The 25,998-nt window shown below is 41.9% G+C and overlaps 1 protein-coding gene across 1 annotated transcript in view; it reads right to left on the bottom strand.

Annotated features, from left to right (window-relative positions):
* DAGLA (diacylglycerol lipase alpha) overlaps window positions 1–25,998 on the bottom strand; it is a 205,261-nt gene that overhangs the window by 30,371 nt on the left and 148,892 nt on the right. Inside the window, exons 14-17 of the mRNA XM_053720097.1 lie at window positions 24,980–25,122; window positions 9,776–9,844; window positions 9,607–9,679; window positions 5,370–5,566 (exon numbers count right to left, since the gene is read on the bottom strand). Coding sequence (XP_053576072.1) covers window positions 5,370–5,566; window positions 9,607–9,679; window positions 9,776–9,844; window positions 24,980–25,122 — 482 coding nt within the window. The remainder of the gene's footprint in view (window positions 1–5,369; window positions 5,567–9,606; window positions 9,680–9,775; window positions 9,845–24,979; window positions 25,123–25,998) is intronic.

Below are 25,998 nucleotides of genomic sequence, written 5' to 3'. Positions count from 1 at the left end.
GAAGAGATGGCCAAAAGGAACAAAACTTTCCAAGAAAGTAATTTAATGTCCAATGAATGCATAGGTTCAAACGGAGGAGCTTGAAGAGCCCCCAGAACCAAATTCAAACTCCAAGGAGGAGAAATTGACTTAATAACAGGTTTTATACGAACCAAGGCTTGTACAAAACAATGAATATCAGGAAGATTAGCAATCTTTCTGTGAAAAAGAACAGAAAGAGCAGAGATTTGACCTTTCAAGGAACTTGCGGACAAACCTTTATCTAAACCATCCTGAAGAAACTGTAAAATTCTCGGAATTCTAAAAGAATGCCAGGAAAAATGATGAGAAAGACACCAAGAAATATAAGTCTTCCAGACTCTATAATATATCTCTCTAGATACAGATTTACGAGCCTGTAACATAGTATTAATCACAGAGTCAGAGAAACCTCTTTAACCAAGAATCAAGCGTTCAATCTCCATACCTTTAAATTTAAGGATTTGAGATCCTGATGGAAAAAAGGACCTTGCAACAGAAGGTCTGGTCTTAACGGAAGAGTCCACGGTTGGCAAGAGGCCATCCGGACAAGATCCGCATACCAAAACCTGTAAGGCCATGCTGGAGCTACCAGCAGAACAAACGAGCATTCCTTCAGAATCTTGGAGATTACTCTTGGAAGAAGAACTAGAGGCGGAAAGATAGAGGCAGGATGATACTTCCAAGGAAGTGATAATGCATCCACTGCCTCCGCCTGAGGATCCCGGGATCTGGACAGATACCTGGGAAGTTTCTTGTTTAGATGAGAAGCCATCAGATCTATTTCTGGAAGTTCCCACATTTGAACAATCTGAAGAAATACCTCTGGGTGAAGAGACCATTCGCCCGGATGCAACGTTTGGCGACTGAGATAATCCGCTTCCCAATTGTCTATACCTGGAATATGAACCGCAGAGATTAGACAGGAGCTGGATTCCGCCCAAACCAGAATTCGAGATACTTCTTTCATAGCCAGAGGACTGTGAGTCCCTCCTTGATGATTGATGTATGCCACAGTTGTGACATTGTCCGTCTGAAAACAAATGAACGATTCTCTCTTCAGAAGAGGCCAAGACTGAAGAGCTCTGAAAATTGCACGGAGTTCTAAAATATTGATCGGTAATCTCACCTCCTGAGATTCCCAAACCCCTTGTGCCGTCAGAGACCCCCACACAGCTCCCCAACCTGTAAGACTTGCATCTGTTGAAATTACAGTCCAGGTCGGAAGAACAAAAGAAGCCCCCTGAACTAAACGATGGTGATCTGTCCACCACGTCAGAGAGTGTCGTACAATCGGTTTTAAAGATATTAATTGAGATATCTTTGTGTAATCCCTGCACCATTGGTTCAGCATACAGAGCTGAAGAGGTCGCATGTGAAAACGAGCAAAGGGGATCGCGTCCGATGCAGCAGTCATAAGACCTAGAATTTCCATGCATAAGGCTACCGAAGGGAATGATTGTGACTGAAGGTTTCGACAAGCTGAAATCAATTTTAGACGTCTCTTGTCTGTCAAAGACAGAGTCATGGACACTGAATCTATCTGGAAACCCAAAAAGGTTACCCTTGTCTGAGGAATCAATGAACTTTTTAGTGAATTGATCCTCCAACCATGATCTTGAAGAAACAACAAAAGTCGATTCGTATGAAATTCTGCTAAATGTGAAGACTGAGCAAGTACCAAGATATCGTCCAAATAAGGAAATACCACAATACCCTGTTCTCTGATTACAGACAGAAGGGCACCGAGAACCTTTGTAAAAATTCTTGGAGCTGTTGCTAGGCCAAACGGCAGAGCCACAAACTGGTAATGCTTGTCCAGGAAAGAGAATCTCAGAAACTGATAGTGAGCTGGATGAATCGGAATATGCAGATATGCATCCTGTAAATCTATTGTAGACATATAATGCCCTTGCTGAACAAAAGGCAGGATAGTCCTTACAGTTACCATTTTGAATGTTGGTATCCTTACATAACGATTCAATATTTTTAGATCCAGAACTGGTCTGAAGGAATTCTCCTTCTTTGGTACAATGAAGAGATTCAAATAAAACCCCAGCCCCTGTTCCAGAACTGGAACTGGCATAATTACTCCAGCCAACTCTAGATCTGAAACACATTTCAGAAATGCTTGAGGTTTCGCTGGGTTTACTGGGACACGGGAAAGAAAAAATCTCTTTGCAGGAGGTCTTATCTTGAAACCAATTCTGTACCCTTCTGAAATAATGTTCTGAATCCAAAGATTGTGAACAGAATTGATCCAAATTTCTTTGAAAAAACGTAATCTGCCCCCTACCAGCTGAGCTGGAATGAGGGCCGCACCTTCATGTGGACTTAGAAGCTGGCTTTGCTTTTCTAGAAGGCTTGGATTTATTCCAGACTGGAGATGGTTTCCAAACTGAAACTGCTCCTGAGGATGAAGGATCAGGCTTTTGTTCTTTGTTGAAACGAAAGGAACGAAAACGATTATTAGCCCTGTTTTTACCCTTAGATTTTTTTATCCTGTGGTAAAAAAGTTCCTTTCCCACCAGTAACAGTTGAGATAATAGAGTCCAACTGAGAACCAAATAATTTATTACCCTGGAAAGAAAGGGAAAGTAGAGTCGATTTAGAAGACATATCAGCATTCCAAGTTTTAAGCCATAAAGCTCTTCTAGCTAAAATAGCTAGAGCCATAAACCTGACATCAACTCTGATAATATCAAAAATGGCATCACAGATAAAATTATTAGCATGTTGAAGAAGAATAATAATGTTATGAGAATCATGATCTGTTGCGCTAAAGTTTCCAACCAAAAAGTTGAAGCTGCAGCAACATCCGCCAAAGTTATAGCAGGTCTAAGAAGATTACCTGAACACAAATAAGCTTTTCTTAGAAAGGATTCAATTTTCCTATCTAAAGGATCCTTAAAGGAAGTACCATCTGCCGTAGGAATAGTAGTACGTTTAGCAAGGGTAGAGATAGCCCCATCAACTTTAGGGATTTTGTCCCAAAACTCTAATCTGTCAGACGGCACAGGATATAATTGCTTAAAACGTTTAGAAGGAGTAAATGAATTACCCAAATTATTCCATTCCCTGGAAATTACTTCAGAAATAGCACCAGGAACAGGAAAAACTTCAGGAATAACTACAGGAGATTTAAAGACCTTGTCTAAACGTTTAGATTTAGTATCAAGAGGACCAGAATCCTCAATTTCTAATGCAATTAGGACTTCTTTAAGTAAAGAACGAATAAATTCCATTTTAAATAAATATGAAGATTTATCAGCATCAACCTCTGAAACAGAATCCTCTGAACCAGAAGAATCATTAGAATCAGAATGATGATGTTCATTTAAAAATTCATCTGGATAAAGAGAAGTTTTAAAAGACTTTTTATGTTTACTAGAAGGAGGAATAACAGACATAGCCTTCTTAATGGATTCAGAAACAAAATCTCTTATGTTATCAGGAACACTCTGAACATTAGATGTTGATGGAACTGCAACAGGTAATGGTATTTTACTAAAGGAAATATTTCCTGCATTAACAAGTTTGTCATGACATTTAATACAAACAACAGCTGGAGGAACAGCTACCAAAAGTTTACAGCAGATACACTTAGCTTTGGTAGTTCCAGCACCAGGCAGCGATTTTCCTGAAGTATCTTCTGACTCAGATGCAACATGAGACATCTTGCAATATGTAAGAGAAAAAACAACATATAAAGCAAAATTGATCAAATTCCTTAAATGACAGTTTCAGGAATGGGAAAAAATGCCAAAGAACAAGCTTCTAGCAACCAGAAGCAATGAAAAATGAGACTTAAATAATGTGGAGACAAAAGCGACGCCCATATTTTTTTAGCGCCAAATAAGACGCCCACATTATTTGGCGCCTAAATGCTTTTGGCGCCAAAAATGACGCCACATCCGGAACGCCGACATTTTTGGCGCAAAAGAACGTCAAAAAATGACACAACTTCCGGCGACACGTATGACGCCGGAAACAGAAAAGATTTTTTGCGCAAAAAAAGTCTGCGCCAAGAATGACGCAATAAAATGAAGCATTTTCAGCCCCCGCGAGCCTAACAGCCCACAGGGAAAAAGTCAAATTTTTTAAGGTAAGAAAAAATGATTGATTCAAATGCATTATCCCAAATATGAAACTGACTGTCTGAAAATAAGGAATGTTGAACATCCTGAGTCAAGGCAAATAAATATTTGAATAAATATATTTAGAACTTTATAAAAAAGCGCCCAACCATAGCTTAGAGTGTCGCAGAAAATAAGACTTACTTACCCCAGGACACTCGTCTACATGTTGTAGAAAGCCAAACCAGTACTGAAACGAAAATCAGCAGAGGTAATGGTATATATATAAGAGTATATCGTCGATACGATAACAGAGAACCTATGAAATAGACCCTGTAGAAGGAGATCATTGCATTCAAATAGGCAATACTCTCCTCACATCCCTCTGACATTCACTGCATGCTGAGAGGAAAACCGGGCTCCAACCTGCTGCGGAGCACATATCAACGTAGAATCTAGCACAAACTTACTTCACCACCTCCATAGGAGGCAAAGTTTGTAAAACTGATTTGTGGGTGTGGTGAGGGGTGTATTTATAGGCATTTTGAGGTTTGGGAAACTTTGCCCCTCCTGGTAGGAATGTATATCCCATACGTCACTAGCTCATGGACTCTTGCTAATTACATGAAAGAAAAGAGAAGAACATAGAAATTAATAAAGAGAAAGTCAGAAAGGTGATTGAGTCAAGTGGAAAAATATGTTGCACAATAAATGGAAAAAAGGATAAATTAAAGTGAATGTCAACGTTCAAGAATGAGTCCCCAGTTTTTAAAAATACTATTAAAAACAGGGGCACATTCCACCCGTTTTGTTAAAATACCTTTTCTTCTTGAAGCCGGAGAAGCGATTCCCCCTCCTGCTGTTCGTCTCTTCTTAGGTCAGCAATGACGAATATGGCATCCTCCAATCACGGCTTTCCCCCGAGGGGAATCATTGCCTGAGACAACACCGTGATTGGAGGAAGCCGGATTCATCATTGCTGACGTAAGAAGAGACGAGCTGAAGGAGGGGGAATCGCAGCTCCAGCTTGCAAGAAGAAAAAGGTAAGTATTTTAACAAAAAATGTGAAATGTAAACTTTCATGAATGAGAGTGCCCCTGTTTTTAGTAATATTTTTAAAACCCAGGCACTGAAAAGTTTAAAAGTTTACCTTCACTTTAAGTAGAAGTTAGAAGTTAGATGTAGGACCACTATGAATTTCTAGCCATACTAGATCAACTATAATGGGCATCTTCTGCTACAGCTAGGAGATTATTAGATCCTGAGAACACTCACCAGCACTGCTCCACAGGATGATTGTGCACAACATGGATAATCCGCCCCGGTGGGTAGAGTGGCGTGCTAGCAGACAGTGCTATGGTGAGGTCACTAGGGTGAGTCCAGAGTCGGTTGCTGGGCACATTTACTCCCTCAGATTCGTCTGGGAGTTCTGATTTAGGAATGCACTTTGTACCTCCCAATATGATCCGCCACTAAAGAATCAGCAGGAGAAAGAAACGTTACATACGGTAGCATATAGCAGAAGCACAAAAAGGACCATTACATATTATTAAGGGATAAGAAATGATCTGGAGAACACAATAAAATTCCACAGGTATTTCAATGTATTTAAATTGACATAAAACTGATTTCCCTAGAAAATGTAATATAAATGTAATATAATATTTATTCTGGCTAAAAAACAAACAAAAAACGATTAGTTGGCTGGAGTACATATGGCAGACTTCACAACCATGTCCATGCAAGTTCCCACACTCTGATATCCTGAGTGCAGGAGTTCACTAATAATTGTCTAACTTTTTCTAGTCAACTTGTCCCTCTCCTCAAGGATACAACAGTATGAATTGATGTCAGGGTGCCAGGAATCAGACTGAGACGAGAAGTGCAAAAATAATCACACCTTTATTAATAGCAAAAAATAATAAAAAGTCCACAAGTCAAATAACAAGACAGGAATCAAAACCAGAGCTGGTAGTCAGACGAGCCGAGTCAGGAGCCAAAGCGAATAGTCAGACGAGCCGGAATCAGGAACAAGGAAAACAGCAGAGTCAGGAACAAGCCAGAGATCAGAAACCAGGAAGGACGTCAGGCAGCCAGGTAAAACACAGGAACTCTCACAAACAAGTCTGAGACAACGCAAAGGCAAAGCATACTGAACAGAGGCCCTTTAAATAATAAGTGATGACATCACAATTCTGAGACTGCATACTGTCTCACATGGATGATGCACACCAGTCTGGCCATAAAAGGAAGTGCAGGAATTGAGCAGCATCCCCCACAAATCACCATAGTCAGGAAGAGAGGTGAGTAAAATGGCTGCCAGCAGCACATGGCAAACACAACAGTGAAAAAACCCTGACAATTGAGCATAATAATAATATTGATACTTACCTGATAAATGTATTTATTTTACAATGGTAAGAGTCTACAAATGAGGGAAACATTTCCTGTCCACCAGGAGAAAGCAAAAACAACTCTACATCTCCCAGCATTCCCTAGCTGCTCCCAGAAGGAAAGGCAGAAGACATGAAAGGACCAAAGTGGGGCAAATGAAGTTCAAGACAGGACATGTCATGAACTGTAGACCAGAACAAATAGGTGGGTTGCTTCAATACAGCTGGCAGCATAACTTTGTTTGCACTTCTTTGTACGGCTTTGGTCCTTTACTGTACTTCTTTTCTATCTTTCTCTACTTTTTCATATGGAGAATCTAGTGCTTCTGGTATGAGAGTGGATAGAAGGGAGGTTCAAAGCTCTATAACGTAGGAGTGGATCTGCCTCATTCTGGTGGCCATGGAGTTAATAGTTCACATTTGATGATCTTGTGAATTCTCGCCATTAGGTGAGCAAATGTTTGGTCCACGTCCAGAATATGAATGGCTGAGATCAGGCATTGACTGTGTTCTGCTCATATGAGAATGAGCAACACCTCCATCATCACTAGGGGACTGAGTTCCCACCCTGATGAGTTCCCACCCTGATGATGCAGATTAAAATCCGATGAAAGGCTGTTGCCTGATCCTAGGAGAGCTCTGAAGAACCTTTAAAGATCACAGGGACTAGTAGAGCATTGATGGGCAAGCTTGCCTCCAAGAAGACCACACCCCTGCTCTCTGCAAGACTTACAGTATGCCCCCAGGTTTAGAACACTGGCTTTTAGCGTGATCACAGTCCATTGTGTCCTCCTGAAGGAGGATCCCACATCTATTGACTGGTGAGACAAGCACCAGGCTGTCTAGTGAACTGGTCCAGAGAGATTCTGTTATACAGGTCCTCACAATTTCTGTTCAACTGATGAAGCAGGGACAGTTGCAGAGTTCTCAAGTGAAACTTGGCAAAGGGAATCACATCTGAGGAAGCAACCATCAGTCCTACCACTTCAATGCACTGTGCTGCTGTAGGGAGAGATGTAAGCCATTTATTGCAGTTTAGTCTGTGTTCTTCTCTAAGAGACAACATCATAAAGTCTATGATGAATTTCAGAAAAGATACTCAAGTATGAGGGACCAGAGAGCTATTGGGAAGATTGATGCACTGCCTATGGGTGTTAAAGAGCAGCAACAAGACTTCACTGCTTCCTTTAAGGAGCTTACCGGCACTATGAGGTAGTCCAAGGAGGGGACACTACAGCAATGCTTAAGACCAAACTGCCACCATCAGAACTCCTAATAATTTGGTAAAGACTGGAAAAGCAGTGACCAGACTTAAGGGTAAAGGCACATGCTGAAAGTGCTAGTTCAAAAAGGCAAAAAAGATGAACTTTACATTACAATTCATTCACATCATGTGAAGATAAGCATATTTCAAGCCCTGCACAAGAGGAAGAATAGTATAAATGGCTTCCATTAGAGTTTTGAAATCCAGAGTGTGGCAGAAGGTTCCCTCGTTTTTCAGAATCGGAAACAGTTTGGTGCAAGAACACCTTTCCCTGTTCTTCCAAAGGAACCAAAGCAATCACTTCCTTCCCCTTTAGATCTGTGACACAGGAGAGCAAAGCATTTGCTTTAATCAGGAAAGAATCTCTCTCTGGGTGGTCTAGATTAAAAACTGATTCTGTATTCTTTAGAAATAATTTCTATAAACCAGGAATCTGAAATGGAACCTACCTACACCTCCTGAAAAAGCCACAATCTGCACCCCCCCTCCCCCCCAGGAACCGACAGGGGAACAAACTTTCAGGCTGACTTATAAGTGGGATTGGACGTATTGGCCTGCTTGGTCTTAGACTAGGATTCGATAAGTGATAGGAAAGCTAGAGAAATCCGGGTTGAATGGGTTGAAAATGAAGAGACCTTTTGAGCTCTAGAGTGCCAAAAGACACAAACGTCCGTAGTTTGGTTTTACCTTTAGATTGTAGACACCCTTAATTAAGGTAGATATAGTCCAGGGGTTTTCAAACCTGTCCTCAGACCTCCCTTACAGGCCAGATTTTCAGGATTGGCAATTTGGAAATAATTAAAAAGATGCGCTAATGCAAGCTAATACCTCCCTATGGACTTAAATAAATTGATTACATACTCTGTATTAGATATTAGGGTGTAAATGTATGATAATCCATTATGGAGAGAGATATGGCTGTAATTTTTCAAAGTAATCCGCTGCCCTCATTTACGATTGCACACGAGCGCTTCTGTGCACTCACGTGCATGCAAACCCACCCCTGCCAGTGCACAGCCAATCATGCGCAAGCAGGAGCCATTGATCTCCATGGTCAGAAACGACTGGGGAGATTGAAATTCTTCACCTAAGAGGTGTAGAACAGGGCAGGGAAGCCGTGCTGCTGGATAAATCGAGCCCATAGAGTGAATTCATAAATATAAGGGGAAAAAAGTAAAATATTTGGATTTCAAAGAGTTAGACCACGAGTTTAAAGGGACATGAAACCCAAAAATGTTCTTTCATGATTCAAAAGGAGAATACAATTTTAAACAAATTTCCAATTTACTTCTATTATCAATTTTGCTTCATTTTCTTGGTATCCTTTATTGAAGGAGCAGCAATGCACTACTGGGAGCTAGCTGAATACATCCATAAGTTAGCTAGCTCCAAAGCCTACCTAGGTATGCTTTTCAACAAAGGACACCAAGAAAACTAAGCAAAGTAGATAATAGAAGTAAATTGAAAAGTTGTTTAAAACTGTATGTTCTATCTGAAAAATGAAAGAAAATGTTTGGGTTTCATGTCCTTTTAAGCCGTGGAGTGATATAATTGTATTCTCCATGTGTTATTAGGGGCGGGGAACCAAGCACTATGGCCTGCTTAATGGACATAAGATATTGTTGTTTACATTTGGTTCCATCCCTTCTCCCAACTGTCCCATTTTACTGATGCAAAGATCCCAAAATCCAAACCTTTTCCGGGCCCAAGCAGTTTGGATAAAGGGTTTTGTATTTATTTTAAAAGGTTCTGCTATACTATAATAATGGTTTTACCATTACAAAAATAAAATACATATAAATGCTACTAGCAAAAGGTGAAACATTTCAAAGGCAGGATATGCGGGGCATCTGACCTTGGGTTTATTGCTTCTTTGAAGAACATCCAGTAAGTGTCTACGAAAACCTTCTAACTGCGACAAACCAATTCTACAAAAAAAAAAAAAAACGCAAAATGATACAAAATTCAATAAAAGGAAGGAATTACCCATCTTGAATTGCCATAAATATTATGCACATGCTCACCTGGGAACTAGATCCTTTCCAAGCACTACAGACATGACAAATTCCTTAGAATATTCCATAGCATCCTCACTAAAAAAAGGGATAGAATAATTTAGGACCATTAAATACGGTTGAATAGTATGATCAACAAGTGCATAATAAAAATACACTGCAATAAGCACTAACTCTGAATTTTAAATAAGCAGGAGAATTTTTCTCACAAAATTCAAAATGTACTTCAACTTGCCAGCCTCCTGTATCATGTGACAGCCAACAACAAATCACAGACTCGTATATGTATACACTGTGAACTCAGTCGGAGCTGGTGCTTCATAGTATAAAACAGAATTTATGTTTACCTGATAAATTTCTTTCTCCTACGGTGTATCCGGTCCACGGCTTCATCCTTACTTGTGGGATATTCTCAATCCCTACAGGAAGTGGCAAAGAGAGCACACAGCAAAGCTGTCCATAAAGCTCCCCTCAGGCTCCGCCCCCCCAGTCATTCAACCGACGGTTAGGAGAAAAAGGAGAACCATAGGGTGCAGTGGTGACTGTAGTTTATAAAAATTAAATTTAAACCTGACTAAAATGCCAGGGTGGGCGTGGACCGGATACACCGTAGGAGAAAGAAATTTATCAGGTAAACATAAATTCTGTTTTCTCCTACATTGGTGTATCCGGTCCACGGCTTCATCCTTACTTGTGGGAACCAATACCAAAGCTTTAGGACACGGATGAAGGGAGGGAACAAGTCAGGTAACCTAAACGGAAGGCACCACTGCTTGCAAAACCATTCTCCCAAAAATAGCCTCCGAAGAAGCAAAAGTATCGAATTTGTAAAATTTGGCAAATGTATGCAGTGAAGACCAAGTCGCTGCCTTACAGATCTGTTCAACAGAAGCCTCATTCTTGAAAGCCCAAGTGGAAGCCACAGCTCTAGTAGAGTGAGCTGTAATTCGTTCAGGAGGCTGCCTTCCAGCAGTCTCATAAGCCAACCGGATGATGCTTTTCAGCCAGAAAGACAGAGAGGTCGCAGTCGCCTTTTGACCTCTCCTCTTACCAGAATAGACGACAAACAAGGACGATGTTCGTCTGAAATCTTTAGTTGCTTTTAGGTAAAACTTCAAAGCACGAACCACATCGAGATTGTGTAACAGATGTTCCTTGTTAGAAGCTGGGTTAGGACACAGAGAAGGAACAACTATTTCCTGGTTAATATTCTTATTGGAAACCACTTTTGGAAGAAAACCAGGTTTGGTACGTAAAACGACCTTATCTGTATGAAACACCAGATAGGGTGAATTACACTGCAAAGCAGACAATTCAGAAACTCTTCTAGCGGAAGAGATAGCAACCAAAAACAAAACTTTCCAAGATAGTAACTTAATATCTATGGAATGTAGAGGTTCCAACGGAACCCCCTGAAGAACTGAAAGAACTAGATTTAGACTCCATGGAGGAGCCACAGGTCTGTAGACAGGCTTGATTCTGACTAAAGCCTGCACAAACTCCTGAACATCTGGCATTGCTGCCAGACGTTTGTGTAACAAAACAGACAGAGCTGATATCTGTCCTTTTAAGGAACTAGCTGACAAACCTTTCTCCAATCCTTCTTGGAGAAAAGCTAAAATCCTTGGAATCCTAATCTTACTCCATGAGTAACCCTTGGATTCGCACCAACAAAGATATTTCCGCCATATCTTATGGTAAATTTTCATAGTGACAGGCTTTCTAGCCTGAATCAGGGTATCTATAACTGAATCCGAAAACCCACGCTTAGCTAGAATCAAGCGTTCAATCTCCAAGCAGTCAGTTGCAGCGAGACTAGGTTTGGATGTACGAATGGACCTTGAATTAGAAGGTCCTGCCTCAAAGGTAGCTTCCATGGTGGAACCGATGACATATTCACCAGGTCTGCATACCAGGTCCTGCGTGGCCACGCAGGAGCTATCAGAATTACCGAAGCCTTCTCCTGTTTGATCCTGGCTACTAGCCGTGGGAGAAGAGGAAACGGTGGAAAGACATAAGCTAGATTGAACGACCAAGGCGCTGCTAAGGCATCTACCAGTGTCGCCTTGGGATCCCTGGACCTGGACCCGTAACATGGAACTTTCGAGTTCTGACGTGACGCCATCAGATCCAGATCCGGAATGCCCCATAGTTGAGTTAACTGGGCAAAAACCTCCGGTGAAGTTCCCACTCCCCCGGATGGAAAGTCTGACGACTCAGATAATCCGCTTCCCAGTTGTCCACTTCTGGGATGTGAATTGCTGATAGATGGCAGGAGCGATCCTCTGCCCATTTGATGATCTTGGATACCTCTCTCATTGCCAGGGAACTCTTCGTTCCCCCCTGATGATTGATGTACGCTACAGTTGTCATGTTGTCCGACTGAAATCTGATGAATCTGGCCTCCGCTAGTTGAGGCCATGCCTGGAGCGCATTGAATATCGCTCTCAATTCTAATATGTTTATCGGGAGAAGAGATTCTTCCCGAGACCATAGACCCTGAGCCTTCAGGGACTCCCAGACCGCGCCCCAGCCCAAAAGACTGGCGTCGGTCGTGACGATGATCCACTCCGGTCACTCATTCCCTGAGACAGGTGATCTAGAGACAGCCACCAGAGGAGTGAGTCTCTGGTTTTCTGGTCCATTTGAATCTGGGGAGACAAGTCTGCATAATCCCCATTCCACTGTTTGAGCATGCACAGTTGCAATGGTCTTAAATGAATTCGAGCAAAAGGAACCACGTCCATTGCCGCAACCATTAGTCCTATTACCTCCATGCACTGAGCTATGGAGGGCTGAGGAATGGATTGAAGAACTCGACAAGCGTTCAGAAGCTTTAACTTCCTGACCTCTGTCAGAAAGATCTTAATTTCTACGGAGTCTATTATTGTTCCCAGAAAGGGAACCCTTGTGGACGGGGACAGGGAACTCTTCTCTATGTTCACCTTCCACCCGTGAGATCTGAGAAAGGCTAGAACAATGTCTGTATGAGCCCTTGCTTTGGGAAGGGACGACGCTTGAATTAGAATGTCGTCTAGGTAAGGTGCTACTGCAATGCCCCTCGGCCTTAGCACCGCTAGAAGGGACCCTAGCACCTTTGTGAAAATTCTGGGAGCAGTGGCTAATCCGAACGGAAGAGCCACGAACTGGTAATGCTTGTCCAGAAAGGCGAACCTCAGGAACTGATGGTGATCTTTGTGGATAGGAATATGCAGGTACGCATCCTTTAAGTCCACGGTAGTCATGTATTGACCCTCCTGGATCGTTGGTAAAATTGTCCGAATGGTTTCCATTTTGAATGATGGAACTCTGAGGAATTTGTTTAGAATTTTTAAGTCCAGAATTGGCCTGAAAGTTTCTTCTTTTTTGGGAACTACAAACATGTTTGAATAAAAACCCAGTCATTGTTTCCGCTGTTGAAACTCGGTGTATCACTCCCATCTTTAATAGGTCTTCTACGCAAAGTAAGAATGCCTGTCTCTTTATCTGGTCTAAAGATAAGCGAGACATGTGGAACCTTCCCCTTGGAGGAAGGTCCTTGAACTCTAGAAGGTACCCCTGAGAAACAATTTCGAGTGCCCAGGGGTCCGGAACATCTCTTGCCCAAGCCTGAGCAAAGAGAGAAAGTCTGCCACCTACTAGATCCGGTCCCGGATCGGGGGCTACCCCTTCATGCTGTCTTGGTAGCATCAGCAGGCTTCTTGGCCTGTTTGCCCTTGTTCCAGCCTTGCAATGGCTTCCATGCTGGTTTGGGCTGGGATGCGTTACCCTCTTGCCTAGTGGTTGTAGAGGTGGAAGTCGATCCGTTCCTGAAATTGCGAAAGGAACGAAAATTAGACTTATTTTTAGCCTTGAAAGGTCTATCCTGTGGAAGGGCATGGCCCTTTCCCCCAGTGATATCTGAAATAATTTCCTTCAACTCTGCCCCAAATAGGATCTTACCCTTGAAAGGAATATTAAGTAATTTTGTTTTGGACGACATATCCGCCGACCAAGACTTTAACCAAAGCGCTCTGCGCGCCACAATTGCAAAACCAGAATTTTTCGCCGCTAATTTAGCTAACTGGAAAGCAGCGTCTGTAATGAAAGAATTAGCCAACTTCAGGGCGTGAATTCTGTCCATGACTTCATCATAAGAAGTCTCCTTTTGGAGCGAGTTTTCTAGTTCCTCAAACCAAAAAGCCGCTGCAGTGGTTACAGGAATAATGCAAGAAATTGGTTGAAGAAGAAAACCCTGTTGAACAAAGATTTTCTTAAGTAAACCTTCTAATTTTTTATCCATAGGATCTTTGAAAGCGCAACTGTCTTCTATTGGTATAGTCGTGCGCTTAGCTAGCGTTGAAACTGCCCCCTCTACCTTAGGGACCGTCTGCCACGCGTCCCTTCTGGGATCAACAATTGGGAACATTTTCTTAAATATAGGAGGGGGAACAAAAGGTACTCCTGGCTTCTCCCACTCATTATTAACGATATCCGCCACCCTCTTAGGTATTGGAAACGCATCAGTGTGTACTGGGACCTCTAAGAATTTGTCCATTTTACACAATTTTTCTGGGATCAGCAAAGGATCACAATCATCAAGTGTAGCTAGGACCTCCTCAAGTAGGGCGCGGAGGTGTTCTAGCTTAAATTTAAATGCTATAGTATCAGGCTCTGCCTGCTGAGAAACCTTTCCTGTGTCAGAAATGTCTCCCTCAGACAGGCCTTCCCTCATCGCTAAGTCAGATTGGTGTGAGGGAACTACAGATAACTTATCCTCTGCGTCTGCTTGCTCATCCTCTGTATTTAAAACTGAGCAATCACGCTTCCTAGGAAAAGCAGGCAGTTTGGATAAAAATGCTGAGAATTATCCATTACTGCCGCTAACTGTTGCATAGTAATCGCAATTGGTGCGTTAGATGTACTGGGCATCGCTTGCGCGGGCATAGCTGGTGTTGACACAGAAGGGGAGGATAGCGAGCTATCTTCACACCCTTCAGCTAAAGAATCATCTTGGGCTATATCTTTAAGTGTAATTGTACGGTCCTTAAGCTGTTTGGACGCTATAGCACATTTCACACATAAATTTAATGGGGGAACCACCTTGGCCTTTGAACATACAGAACATAGGCTATCTGAAGGTTCAGACATGTTTAACAGACTTAAAAGTAACTTCAATGCAATAAAATTTATTTTTGACAAAAACGTTACTGTCTCTTTAAATAATAAAAGTGCACACTTTATTACTGAAACATCAAAAAACCATCAAAAACACATCCGATTTTTATTAAATTTTCACCACAGTGTCATAATGCTTTGAAAAGGTTGCACACAAATTTTCAGACCAATTAACCCCTTAATGCCCAAACCGGAGCTAACAACAGCAGTTAACCGGTTAACACACTAAAGTACTCTGCCACAGCTTGCCCTGTGGCTTTTACATTCCTTAGGGTTATTTTGGTAAGAATATAAGCCTCCCTGGAGCCCTTTCTGATGCCTCCGGACTCCCCACGTGAAGCTGCATGAACTGGCTAGTCAAAACAAGTGCGCAATTGAGGCGCAAAAATGAGGCTTCCTTCCTCTGCATACCAGAGTGGAGGGGCCTTTCTGACTAGATTAGGTGTCCAAATAAGTGCCAGGCGCAAATTAATCCCCAAAAGTGTTTTAAGTTGATAAAAAAACACCTATTTAAGTTGAAAACTTGCTAAAAAGCAATCGATTAGCCCACAATAGTGTCAACCAGCATAAGCCCTTAAAATAAGCCATCCTTTTATTGCTGAATCTAATAACAATGGCTTACCTATCCCAGAGGGAATTTCTGACAGTCTTCTAGCATTACTGGGTCTTGTTAGAAAAATGACTGATCATACCTGAAGCAGTTAAGCCTGCAAACTGTTCCCCCCAACTGATGTTATCTGGTTTCAACAGTCCTGCGTGGGAACAGCAATGGATTTTAGTTACTGGTGCTAAAATCATAGTCCTCTTAGCAGAAATCTTCTTCACTTTCTGCTGCAGAGTAAATAGTACAAGCCGGCACTATTTTAAAATAACAAACTCTTGATAGAAGAAATAAAAAACTACAACTAACACCACATACTCTTTACCACCCCCGGGGAGATGCTACTAGTTAGAGCGGCAAAGAGAATGACTGGGGGGGCGGAGCCTGAGGGGAGCTATATGGACAGCTTTGCTGTGTGCTCTCTTTGCCACTTCCTGTAGGGATTGAGAATATCCCACAAGTAAGGATGAAGCCGTGGACCGGATACACCAATGTAGGAGAAAAATACTTTTATTCCAACATGTTAAAATGCAGCATACGGTTTTAAATTAACCCTTCAGTATAAAAGAAATGAAATGTAAAAAACAGTCTGAAAGGAAGCGCCAGTAGAAATGCCACCTGTAATTAGTTTATGCAGTGCATATTTATCAGTCTGAACGTCATTAAAAGGGAATTAAAAAGAGCAAGATATGAATATATATTATTTAAGTACATGTAGTAAAACAACTTTGCAATATACTTTCATTATTTTGTTCTCCTTTCCTGTAATTTTATTCTGAATATTGTGAGATTTCCAATTGATGTTAAACATGGAAGTGCAGACACAGCTATAATCCACACAGTCATTGGTTGCACACTCTAGTAAGCCATTTATAACCATTCTAATTGGCCTCAGCAGAAAAGTTAACCTAAGTAACAATATGGCGGCGCCCACTGCTTTATAGACATTAAAGTGATGGTAAACTTTAAGTATTTACTGCCTAGTTAATAAAATTATAATTTAAAATAGGGGCACTTTCATTGATTCATTTTTTAACACACTTAATTTCTAAAATATTTACCATTTAGAGATGATAAAAATCACACCGTTTCTCCACCCGCATCTCCTACTTTATTTAACTGAGCAATGACGAATCCGGACTCAATCGTTGCGTGCCCCACTTGGCATCCAGCTTGTGGGCACACAATTGGATGAAGCCAGATTTGTCATCACTTAGCTAAATAAAGTAGGAGATGCAGGCCAGGAAACAATGCAATGTTTACCATCTCTAAATGGTAAATATTTTAGAAATAAAACGTGTTTAAAAAAAAAAACAAAGGCTAAAAAGGGCCCCTGATAACAATAATTTTATATACTATCTATCTATTGGGTACTTATAGAGCGTGAACTTATCACCCGTGAAGGTCTCAAGGCGCTAAGGGAAAGCATATAGGAGGGGGGAGGAGATGGGCATTCAGTCGAAGAGCCAGGTTTTGAGGTCCTTTCTGAACTTTGTAAGGGAGGTGGATTGTCTGAGGTGCAGCGGGAGGGTGTTCCATGTCTTTGCTGCTATGTGGGAGAAGGATCTTCCGCCCGCTGTGGATTTGCTGATGCGGGGGATGACTGCGAGTGCTTGGTTGGCCGATTGGAGTTGTCTGGCAGGGGTGTAGAAATATACTCTGTGGTTGATGTATTCGGGTCTGATGTTATGTAGGGCCTTGAACACGTGGGTAAGGAGCTTGAAGGTGATTCTCTTGTTGATGGGGAGCCAGTGAAGGTTCCTTAGGTGTTCGGTGATGTGGCATTGGCGAGGGATGTCGAGGATGAGTCTGGCTGAGGCGTTCTGGATACGTTGGAGTCTTTTTTGGAGTTTTTTTTTTTTTTTATTTACTTTTTATTGAGATTCATTTTTTGGGTATACAAAACATAAATGTCAGTTCACATTATACAACAATAAACAAAACGAGAGAGAAATGTAATACCTCTTAGCTAAAACATAGCTGAAACATATGACATTTGTAAAATCAATGAACATAGGAGTTACCCATCAGACTGTATGCCTTCTATAAAGAGAACTTATAAGGCCACTCTTGGACCTCACATATAAATGCGAAAAGAATGAACGGTAAAGAAGGCAATCAAGGACATTAGGAGACCACTTTTGGATCTCAAATTATGAATCTGAATTTTCATATTTAGTGAGATATAGAGCATGCTCTAATATCTGTAGCTTAGTATATAAAACTATTAGAATAAAGTTAAATGTTTCCAAAAGATATGTTTTCATGCGCTTATCTAATAAGCCGAAGGGAGTATGAGGGGGGGGAGGAATGTGCACATATGATAATGATAAATGGAAACTTATGAGTGGTGAGTAGAAGTTTGATTATTATTTAACTATCAGGAATAAAGCTTACTCCTCAAGGAACCCATGTCAGGTATATACAGGGAGTGCAGAATTATTAGGCAAGTTGTATTTTTGAGGATTAATTTTATTATTGAACAACAACCATGTTCTCAATGAACCCAAAAAACTCATTAATATCAAAGCTGAATAGTTTTGGAAGTAGTTTTTAGTTTGTTTTTAGTTATAGCTATTTTAGGGGGATATCTGTGTGTGCAGGTGACTATTACTGTGCATAATTATTAGGCAACTTAACAAAAAACAAATATATAACCATTTCAATTATTTATTTTTACCAGTGAAACCAATATAACATCTCAACATTCACAAATATACATTTCTGACATTCAAAAACAAAAACAAATCAGTGACCAATATAGCCACCTTTCTTTGCAAGGACACTCAAAAGCCTGCCATCCATGGATTCTGTCAGTGTTTGATCTGTTCACCATCAACATTGCGTGCAGCAGCAACCACAGCCTCCCAGACACTGTTCAGAGAGGTGTACTGTTTTCCCTCCTTGTAAATCTCACATTTGATGATGGACCACAGGTTCTCAATGGGGTTCAGATCAGGTGAACAAGGAGGCCATGTCATTAGATTTTCTTCTTTTATACCCTTTCTTGCCAGCCACGCTGTGGAGTACTTGGACGCGTGTGATGGAGCATTGTCCTGCATGAAAATCATGTTTTTCTTGAAGGATGCAGACTTCTTCCTGTACCACTGCTTGAAGAAGGTGTCTTCCAGAAACTGGCAGTAGGACTGGGAGTTGAGCTTGACTCCATCCTCAACCCGAAAAGGCCCCACAAGCTCATCTTTGATGATACCAGCCCAAACCAGTACTCCACCTCCACCTTGCTGGCGTCTGAGTCGGACTGGAGCTCTCTGCCCTTTACCAATCCAGCCACGGGCCCATCCATCTGGCCCATCAAGACTCACTCTCATTTCATCAGTCCATAAAACCTTAGAAAAATCAGTCTTGAGATATTTCTTGGCCCAGTCTTGACGTTTCAGCTTGTGTGTCTTGTTCAGTGGTGGTCGTCTTTCAGCCTTTTGTTACCTTGGCCATGCTTTTGGGCACTCCAGTAATGTTGCAGCTCTGAAATATGGCCAAACTGGTGGCAAGCGGCATCTTGGCAGCTGCACGCTTGACTTTTCTCAGTTCATGGGCAGTTATTTTGCGCCTTGGTTTTTCCACACGCTTCTTGCGACCCTGTTGACTATTTTGAATGAAACGATTGATTGTTCGATGATCACGCTTCAGAAGCTTTGCAATTTTAAGAGTGCTGCATCCCTCTGCAAGATATCTCACTATTTTTTACTTTTCTGAGCCTGTCAAGTCCTTCTTTTGACCCATTTTGCCAAAGGAAAGGAAGTTGCCTAATAATTATGCACACCTGATATAGGGTGTTGATGTCATTAGACCACACCCCTTCTCATTACAGAGATGCACATCACCTAATATGCTTAATTGGTAGTAGGCTTTCGAGCCTATACAGCTTGGAGTAAGACAACATGCATAAAGAGGATGATGTGGTCAAAATACTCATTTGCCTAATAATTCTGCACACAGTGTATAAAAGGTAACTATTGGCGTTGAATTTAAGGGTTTCCTGGACTCATGAACTATGAATATACTCGTATTAATGTTAGCATTCTATTATCTAAGAAGAACATACAAACCTAATCTGTAATCTACAGGTAATAAAAACAAAGTCGGTAAGATAATCATATTTTGTATAAAGATAACAGCCCTTCCCGTGTACAACAGCCTGGTTTCTTAGTGGTTCATATCATCTTAGAACAAATAACTTTATACAAAGGAGGTAAGACCATACAACTTAAAATGAATCATAAGGAGGAAAAGATTGCCCCTTTTTTAAAACTTGGGCGTATTCCCCAAATAATAGCATAGCACAACAAGCCAGGTCTTAAGTATGGTGGTGATCATTGTAGTTAGTTATGACAATATTGAGCTATACAGAAAGTTAAATGAAGGTTGCAATGCAGAACAACCCACATCTAGTTCTTGACTCCCCACTAGTGGTGGGAAGGAGAATCCAAATTGTACCAGCAGTGAGGACAACAATATCTATTATTAAAAGTTTTTCAATAACAATGTATGAGTGGATCTAAAAATTAACCTCCAACGTATGCTGAGAACTCTAATGATTACCCTAAAGTAAGGGTCACAAGAATATTAAGAGAATACTTCTGCTATAAGTACATATCAATGCAACAGTTGTAGATATATGAAATAAGGACCTTAGAACTACGAACTGCATTACAGATAACATACTTATTTTACAATCAGGATGAGAGAATTATCTTATTACACATATCTAAAGATCTGTAAGCCAAAATGGGTGCTGCATAATTAGTGAGATAAGTTTCATAGAGGCATAATCCATCTCTACATACATAAAAATTAGCCCCATCATGTGAGGTATGATATATTATCCCACTCCAGTTCTGCTTAAAGATCGTTTGGGATGGAGATTGTGGGGTTTCCTTAAAGTTATCTGACCCTCAAAGTATATCCAAGGGGTTAAACTACAAGTTGCTTGTGGGATCCGTGTTCCAATATTCCAGTTAAAAACGCTGTCCCAGTCCCCTGTATCATTGCTGAGCCATTGCCGTCTGAAATTCTGCCCCATATCACCTATCGTGGGAGACATGGCTACACAACACTTCGGGAGGCCGGCCGCACCTCCCCGAGCAGAGCGCACATGCATCTGAACTCTAGACTCTCCCACCAACATAGTCGACAGGGGACTTTCTGTAGAGTCCCATGACTCCTTTTTTTGGGCTGCAGGAACAACCGACTGTGGCTCATTAAGGTACTCCGTACTCAGTGGATCGATGGCGGGGCTTGGGGTGAAATGGTCAGCTGTAGTTGGGTGAGTTCTCCCCCTGTCATCCAGGTCTAGATTCACTGTTAGCCCACGGATTGGTCGCCACACTGTCTGTTTTCTCTCTTCTCCTCCCGTAGATATCTGCTGTAGAGCTAGGGGTGCAGCACAAGCTGCATGGTGCAGGTTAGGGGTTCCAGAGAACAATGAGATTATGCTCCTCCTGAAATCAACAAAATGGCTGCGCAGCAGCCCAGACAGTTCAACTTCCCAGTTAGTGAGAGTGTCCATGATCCTAATTCTAGCGGACCTGATGAGGATTCTCTGTATCTTTGGTGGGGTCAGTGGTAGCTTGCTACAGGGGATGAATTAGTTAAAGACACTAAGTCGATCCGATACCTCTTGTAGACCTCCACGTGGGCTGGGTATTATTCTCTCCTGAGAGCTGCATACACATAAGTCCTTAGTAGTATCTTGCCAGCCTCGAGATATACTGTTCCTAACTATTCGGCTAGATATATTCCAGAGCCGATAATGTGCCAATGGTAGTGAAAAAATTTATACTAGATGGTCGCTAAATGTGACTTTTAAAAGGAAATAGCTGGAGCTGCAGAGATATGCGACCATCCAGCTCAGGAGTTGGCTCCTCCCCTCTTTTTTGGAGTTTGATGGCGGAGCCGGCGTAGAGTGAGATGCCGTAGTCCAACCGGCTGCTGACAAGGGCGTGGGTGACTGTTTTCCTGGTTTTGGTAGGGATCCACTTGAAGATTTTTCGTAGCAGGTGGAGGATGTGGAAGCATGTTGAGGTGATGGCATTGATTTGTCGGTTCATGGAGAGCGAGGAGACCAGGATGAAGCCTAGATTTTGTGCGTGGTCGGTTGGGGTTGGCTGGTGACTGAGGGCTGTGGGCCACCAGGAGTCATCCCATGCGGATTTATTGGGTCCGAGGAGGACTTCGGTTTTGTCTGTGTTCAGTTTGAGCCGGTTGTCATTCATCCAGGCAGTGAATAGGTCAAGTTTACAATCACTTTAACTTTACCTTTTTTTTTCCAATATTTAAACAACTAATAAATTTTTTAAAAATACATGTACACTACAAATTATTCTCAGGCTAATCTTTAACAACCATCAATTTAATTTCCTTTAAAAAGCCCCTATTGTTCGTTCTGCTGGCGCCCCCAGGTCCAGGAAGTCTTTTTTCCCCCTTTTCAGCTGTTGATGTATTAGCCAATTCATTGGTTACTAATTAAACCACTGATAAAGCTCTACTCTGCCCAGCTTCCCCAAGTCGATTTCCACAGCATGTGCAACTTGTCTGGGTGTGGCAGTCGGGCAGAAAGCTAAAATCATGAACGTGTTTCAATGAGGGTGAAAGGGGCGGGCAACAGCCTTCTTATGGGCTGGAAATAAGAGCCAGCTAACGGATCCGGGATGCAATTATAAAAGGTAAAAATGTAAGATAGTATGTAAAAATGTGTATTGGCATATTTAAATATGTTTTAATTCTTTTAACTTTACTGCATGTTACATGTTTAAATAAAAGTATTTTTTAATTTATACATGGAGTACAAGTATAATTTTTCATTTTGCTGTGGAATTTCTATTGTTGTGGTGTGGATCACTGAGCACCAGAAGAAATTGTCAGTCAAGCATTAGTAGGAAGCACCTGTTGGCCAATGAGCATTAGTAGAAAGCACCTGTCGGCCAATGAGCATTAGTATAAAGAACCTGTCGGCCAATGAGCATTAGTAGAAAGCATCTGTCGGCCAATGAGCATTAGTAGAAAGCATCTGTCGGCCAATGAGCATTAGTAGAAAGCACCTGTCGGCCAATGAGCATTAGTAGGAAGCACCTGTCAGCCATTGAGCATTAGTAGGAAGCACCTGTCAGCCAATAAGCATTAGTAGGAAAGTATGTATGAACCAATGGTCATTAGTAAGAAGTTTCTGTCAGCCAATGAGCATTAGTAGGAAGTACATGTCAGCCATTGAGCATTAGTAGGAAGCACCTGTCAGCCATTGAGCATTAGTAGGAAGCACCTGTCAGCCATTGAGCATTAGTAGGAAGCACCTGTCAGCCATTGAGCATTAGTAGGAAGCACCTGTCAGCCATTGAGCATTAGTAGGAAGCACCTGTCAGCCAATGAGCATTAGTAGGAAGCGCCTGTCAGCCAATGAGCATTAGTAGGAAGTTCCTGTCAGCCAATGAGCATTAGTAGGAAGCACCTGTCAGCCAATGAGCATTAGTAGGAAGTACCTGTCAGCCAATGAGCATTAGTAGGAAGCACTTGTCAGCCAATGAGCATTAGTAGGAAGTACCTGTCAGCCAATGAGCATTAGTAGGAAGCACCTGTCATTCAATGAGCATTAGTAGGAAGTACCTGTCAGCCAATGGTCATTAGTAGGAAGCACCTGTCAGCCAATGGTCATTAGTAGGAAGCACCTGTCAGCCAATGAGCATTAGTAGGAAGCACCTGTCAGCCAATGGTCATTAGTAGGAAGCGCCTGTCAGCCAATGAGCATTAGTAGGAAGCACCTGTCAGCCAATGAGCATTAGTAGGAAGCACCTGTCAGCCAATGAGCATTAGTAGGAAGCACCTGTCAGCCAATGAGCATTAGTAGGAAGTTCCTGTCAGCCAATGAGCATTAGTAGGAAGCACCTGTCAGCCAATGAGCATTAGTAGGAAGCACCTGTCAGCCATTGAGCATTAGTAGGAAGCACCTGTCAGCCAATGAGCATTAGTAGGAAGCGCCTGTCAGCCAATGAGCATTAGTAGGAAGCACCTGTCAGCCAATGAGCATTAGTAGGAAGTTCCTGTCAGCCAATGAGCATTAGTAGGAAGCGCCTGTCAGCCAATGAGCATTAGTAGGAAGCACCTGTCAGCCAATGAGCATTAGTAGGAAGCACCTGTCAGCCAATGAGCATTAGTAGGAAGCACCTGTCAGCCAATGAGCATTAGTAGGAAGCACCTGTCAGCCAATGAGCATTAGTAGGAAGCACCTGTCAGCCAATGAGCATTAGTAGGAAGCACCTGTCAGCCAATGAGCATTAGTAGGAAGCACCTGTCAGCCATTGAGCATTAGTAGGAAGCACCTGTCAGCCAATGAGCATTAGTAGGAAGCGCCTGTCAGCCAATGAGCATTAGTAGGAAGCGCCTGTCAGCCAATGAGCATTAGTAGGAAGCACCTGTCAGCCAATGAGCATTAGTAGGAAGTTCCTGTCAGCCAATGAGCATTAGTAGGAAGCACCTGTCAGCCAATGAGCATTAGTAGGAAGTACCTGTCAGCCAATGAGCATTAGTAGGAAGCACTTGTCAGCCAATGAGCATTAGTAGGAAGTACCTGTCAGCCAATGAGCATTAGTAGGAAGCACCTGTCAGCCAATGAGCATTAGTAGGAAGTACCTGTCAGCCAATGGTCATTAGTAGGAAGCACCTGTCAGCCAATGGTCATTAGTAGGAAGCACCTGTCAGCCAATGAGCATTAGTAGGAAGCACCTGTCAGCCAATGAGCATTAGTAGGAAGCACCTGTCAGCCAATGAGCATTAGTAGGAAGCACCTGTCAGCCAATGGTCATTAGTAGGAAGCGCCTGTCAGCCAATGGTCATTAGTAGGAAGCACCTGTCAGCCAATGGTCATTAGTAGGAAGCACCTGTCAGCCAATGAGCATTAGTAGGAAGCACCTGTCAGCCAATGAGCATTAGTAGGAAGCACCTGTCAGCCAATGGTCATTAGTAGGAAGCGCCTGTCAGCCAATGAGCATTAGTAGGAAGCACCTGTCAGCCAATGAGCATTAGTAGGAAGCACCTGTCAGCCAATGAGCATTAGTAGGAAGTTCCTGTCAGCCAATGAGCATTAGTAGGAAGCACCTGTCAGCCAATGAGCATTAGTAGGAAGCACCTGTCAGCCATTGAGCATTAGTAGGAAGCACCTGTCAGCCAATGAGCATTAGTAGGAAGCGCCTGTCAGCCAATGAGCATTAGTAGGAAGCACCTGTCAGCCAATGAGCATTAGTAGGAAGCACCTGTCAGCCAATGGTCATTAGTAGGAAGAACATACCGCTTTTATGTAATTTTTCAAACAAAAATACACTTCAATATCCTTCAATGCTGCTCTTTAATATGTAAGATATATCATTTTGTGTGTACAATGTTACCAGGAGAATAACTCCAGTGAATATCTACATTAATAGTTTAACGTGGGAAATGTGCAGACAAACCTTAGCAGCCCTCCAGGAGGGGAGTATGCGTAACACTTCAAGGACGGGTACTGCGGGCGCAGCAGGAAAGACAGAATAGCAGCTGTGCCAGCTCCAAGAGAATGCCCCACCACAATCAAGTCATAGTGCTTGGTCCCCCGCCCCTAATAACACAAAGAGAATACAATTATAACGCCCACAACTTAAAATGACATGATTCATTCATTGATGATTCAGATAGAGCACACAATCTTAAGCAACTTTCTAAATTACTTCTATTATCATGTTTTCTTCATTCTCTTGGTATCTTTTGTTGAAAAGTAGGGATGTAAGTTTAGGAGCGTGTACGTGCCTGAAGAACTATATGAAAGCAAGAGCACTAGATGGCAGCACTATTTCCTGCCATGCAGTGCTTCAGACACCTATCTAGGCATTTCTTCAACAAAGAATACCATGAGAATAAAGCAAATTTGATAACAGAAGTAAATTGGAAAAAATAAATTGTAAGCTCTGTCTGAATCGCAAATTAAATTGTTTGGCATTAATTGCCGACTCATGCAATTAGTAATCACTGCACCAGTAGGTAAGATTTCCCTTACAGTGTTTGTCTTTATCAGCCCTATTGGAAAATGAAGCAACTACCCTTACTGTAAATTACTCCTGAACCTATTGCCCTCCAGCTTAAGATTGTGACCCCTTGGTCTAGAATTTTGTAAAAAATGCTTTCAGCCTCAGCTTTTTGTTTAATTAAATCCCTTTATACATTCAAATGTTTCTATAACATAATCTGTACCCTTTCTCTGCTCTAAGCTAAACATATTAAGATATCTGCTTGAAAAAATAATAATTTATGCTTACCTGATAAATTAAATTTCTTTCATGGTGGTGAGAGTCTACAATCCATTACTCCAGAGAATTACTCTTCCCTGACACTAGGAGGCAGCAAAGATTCCCAAACCCCAAGAGCTCTATAAAACCACTCCCACTTCACAGGTAAACTAGTATGACGTATGGCCAATCAAAATGAGGTAGGAAAAAGG

This window comes from Bombina bombina, chromosome 7 (assembly GCF_027579735.1).
Source record: "Bombina bombina isolate aBomBom1 chromosome 7, aBomBom1.pri, whole genome shotgun sequence".
NCBI lineage: Eukaryota > Metazoa > Chordata > Amphibia > Anura > Bombinatoridae > Bombina > Bombina bombina.
Note: the sequence above shows the minus strand (reverse complement) of the source record. Positions and strands in the feature narration are given on the sequence as shown.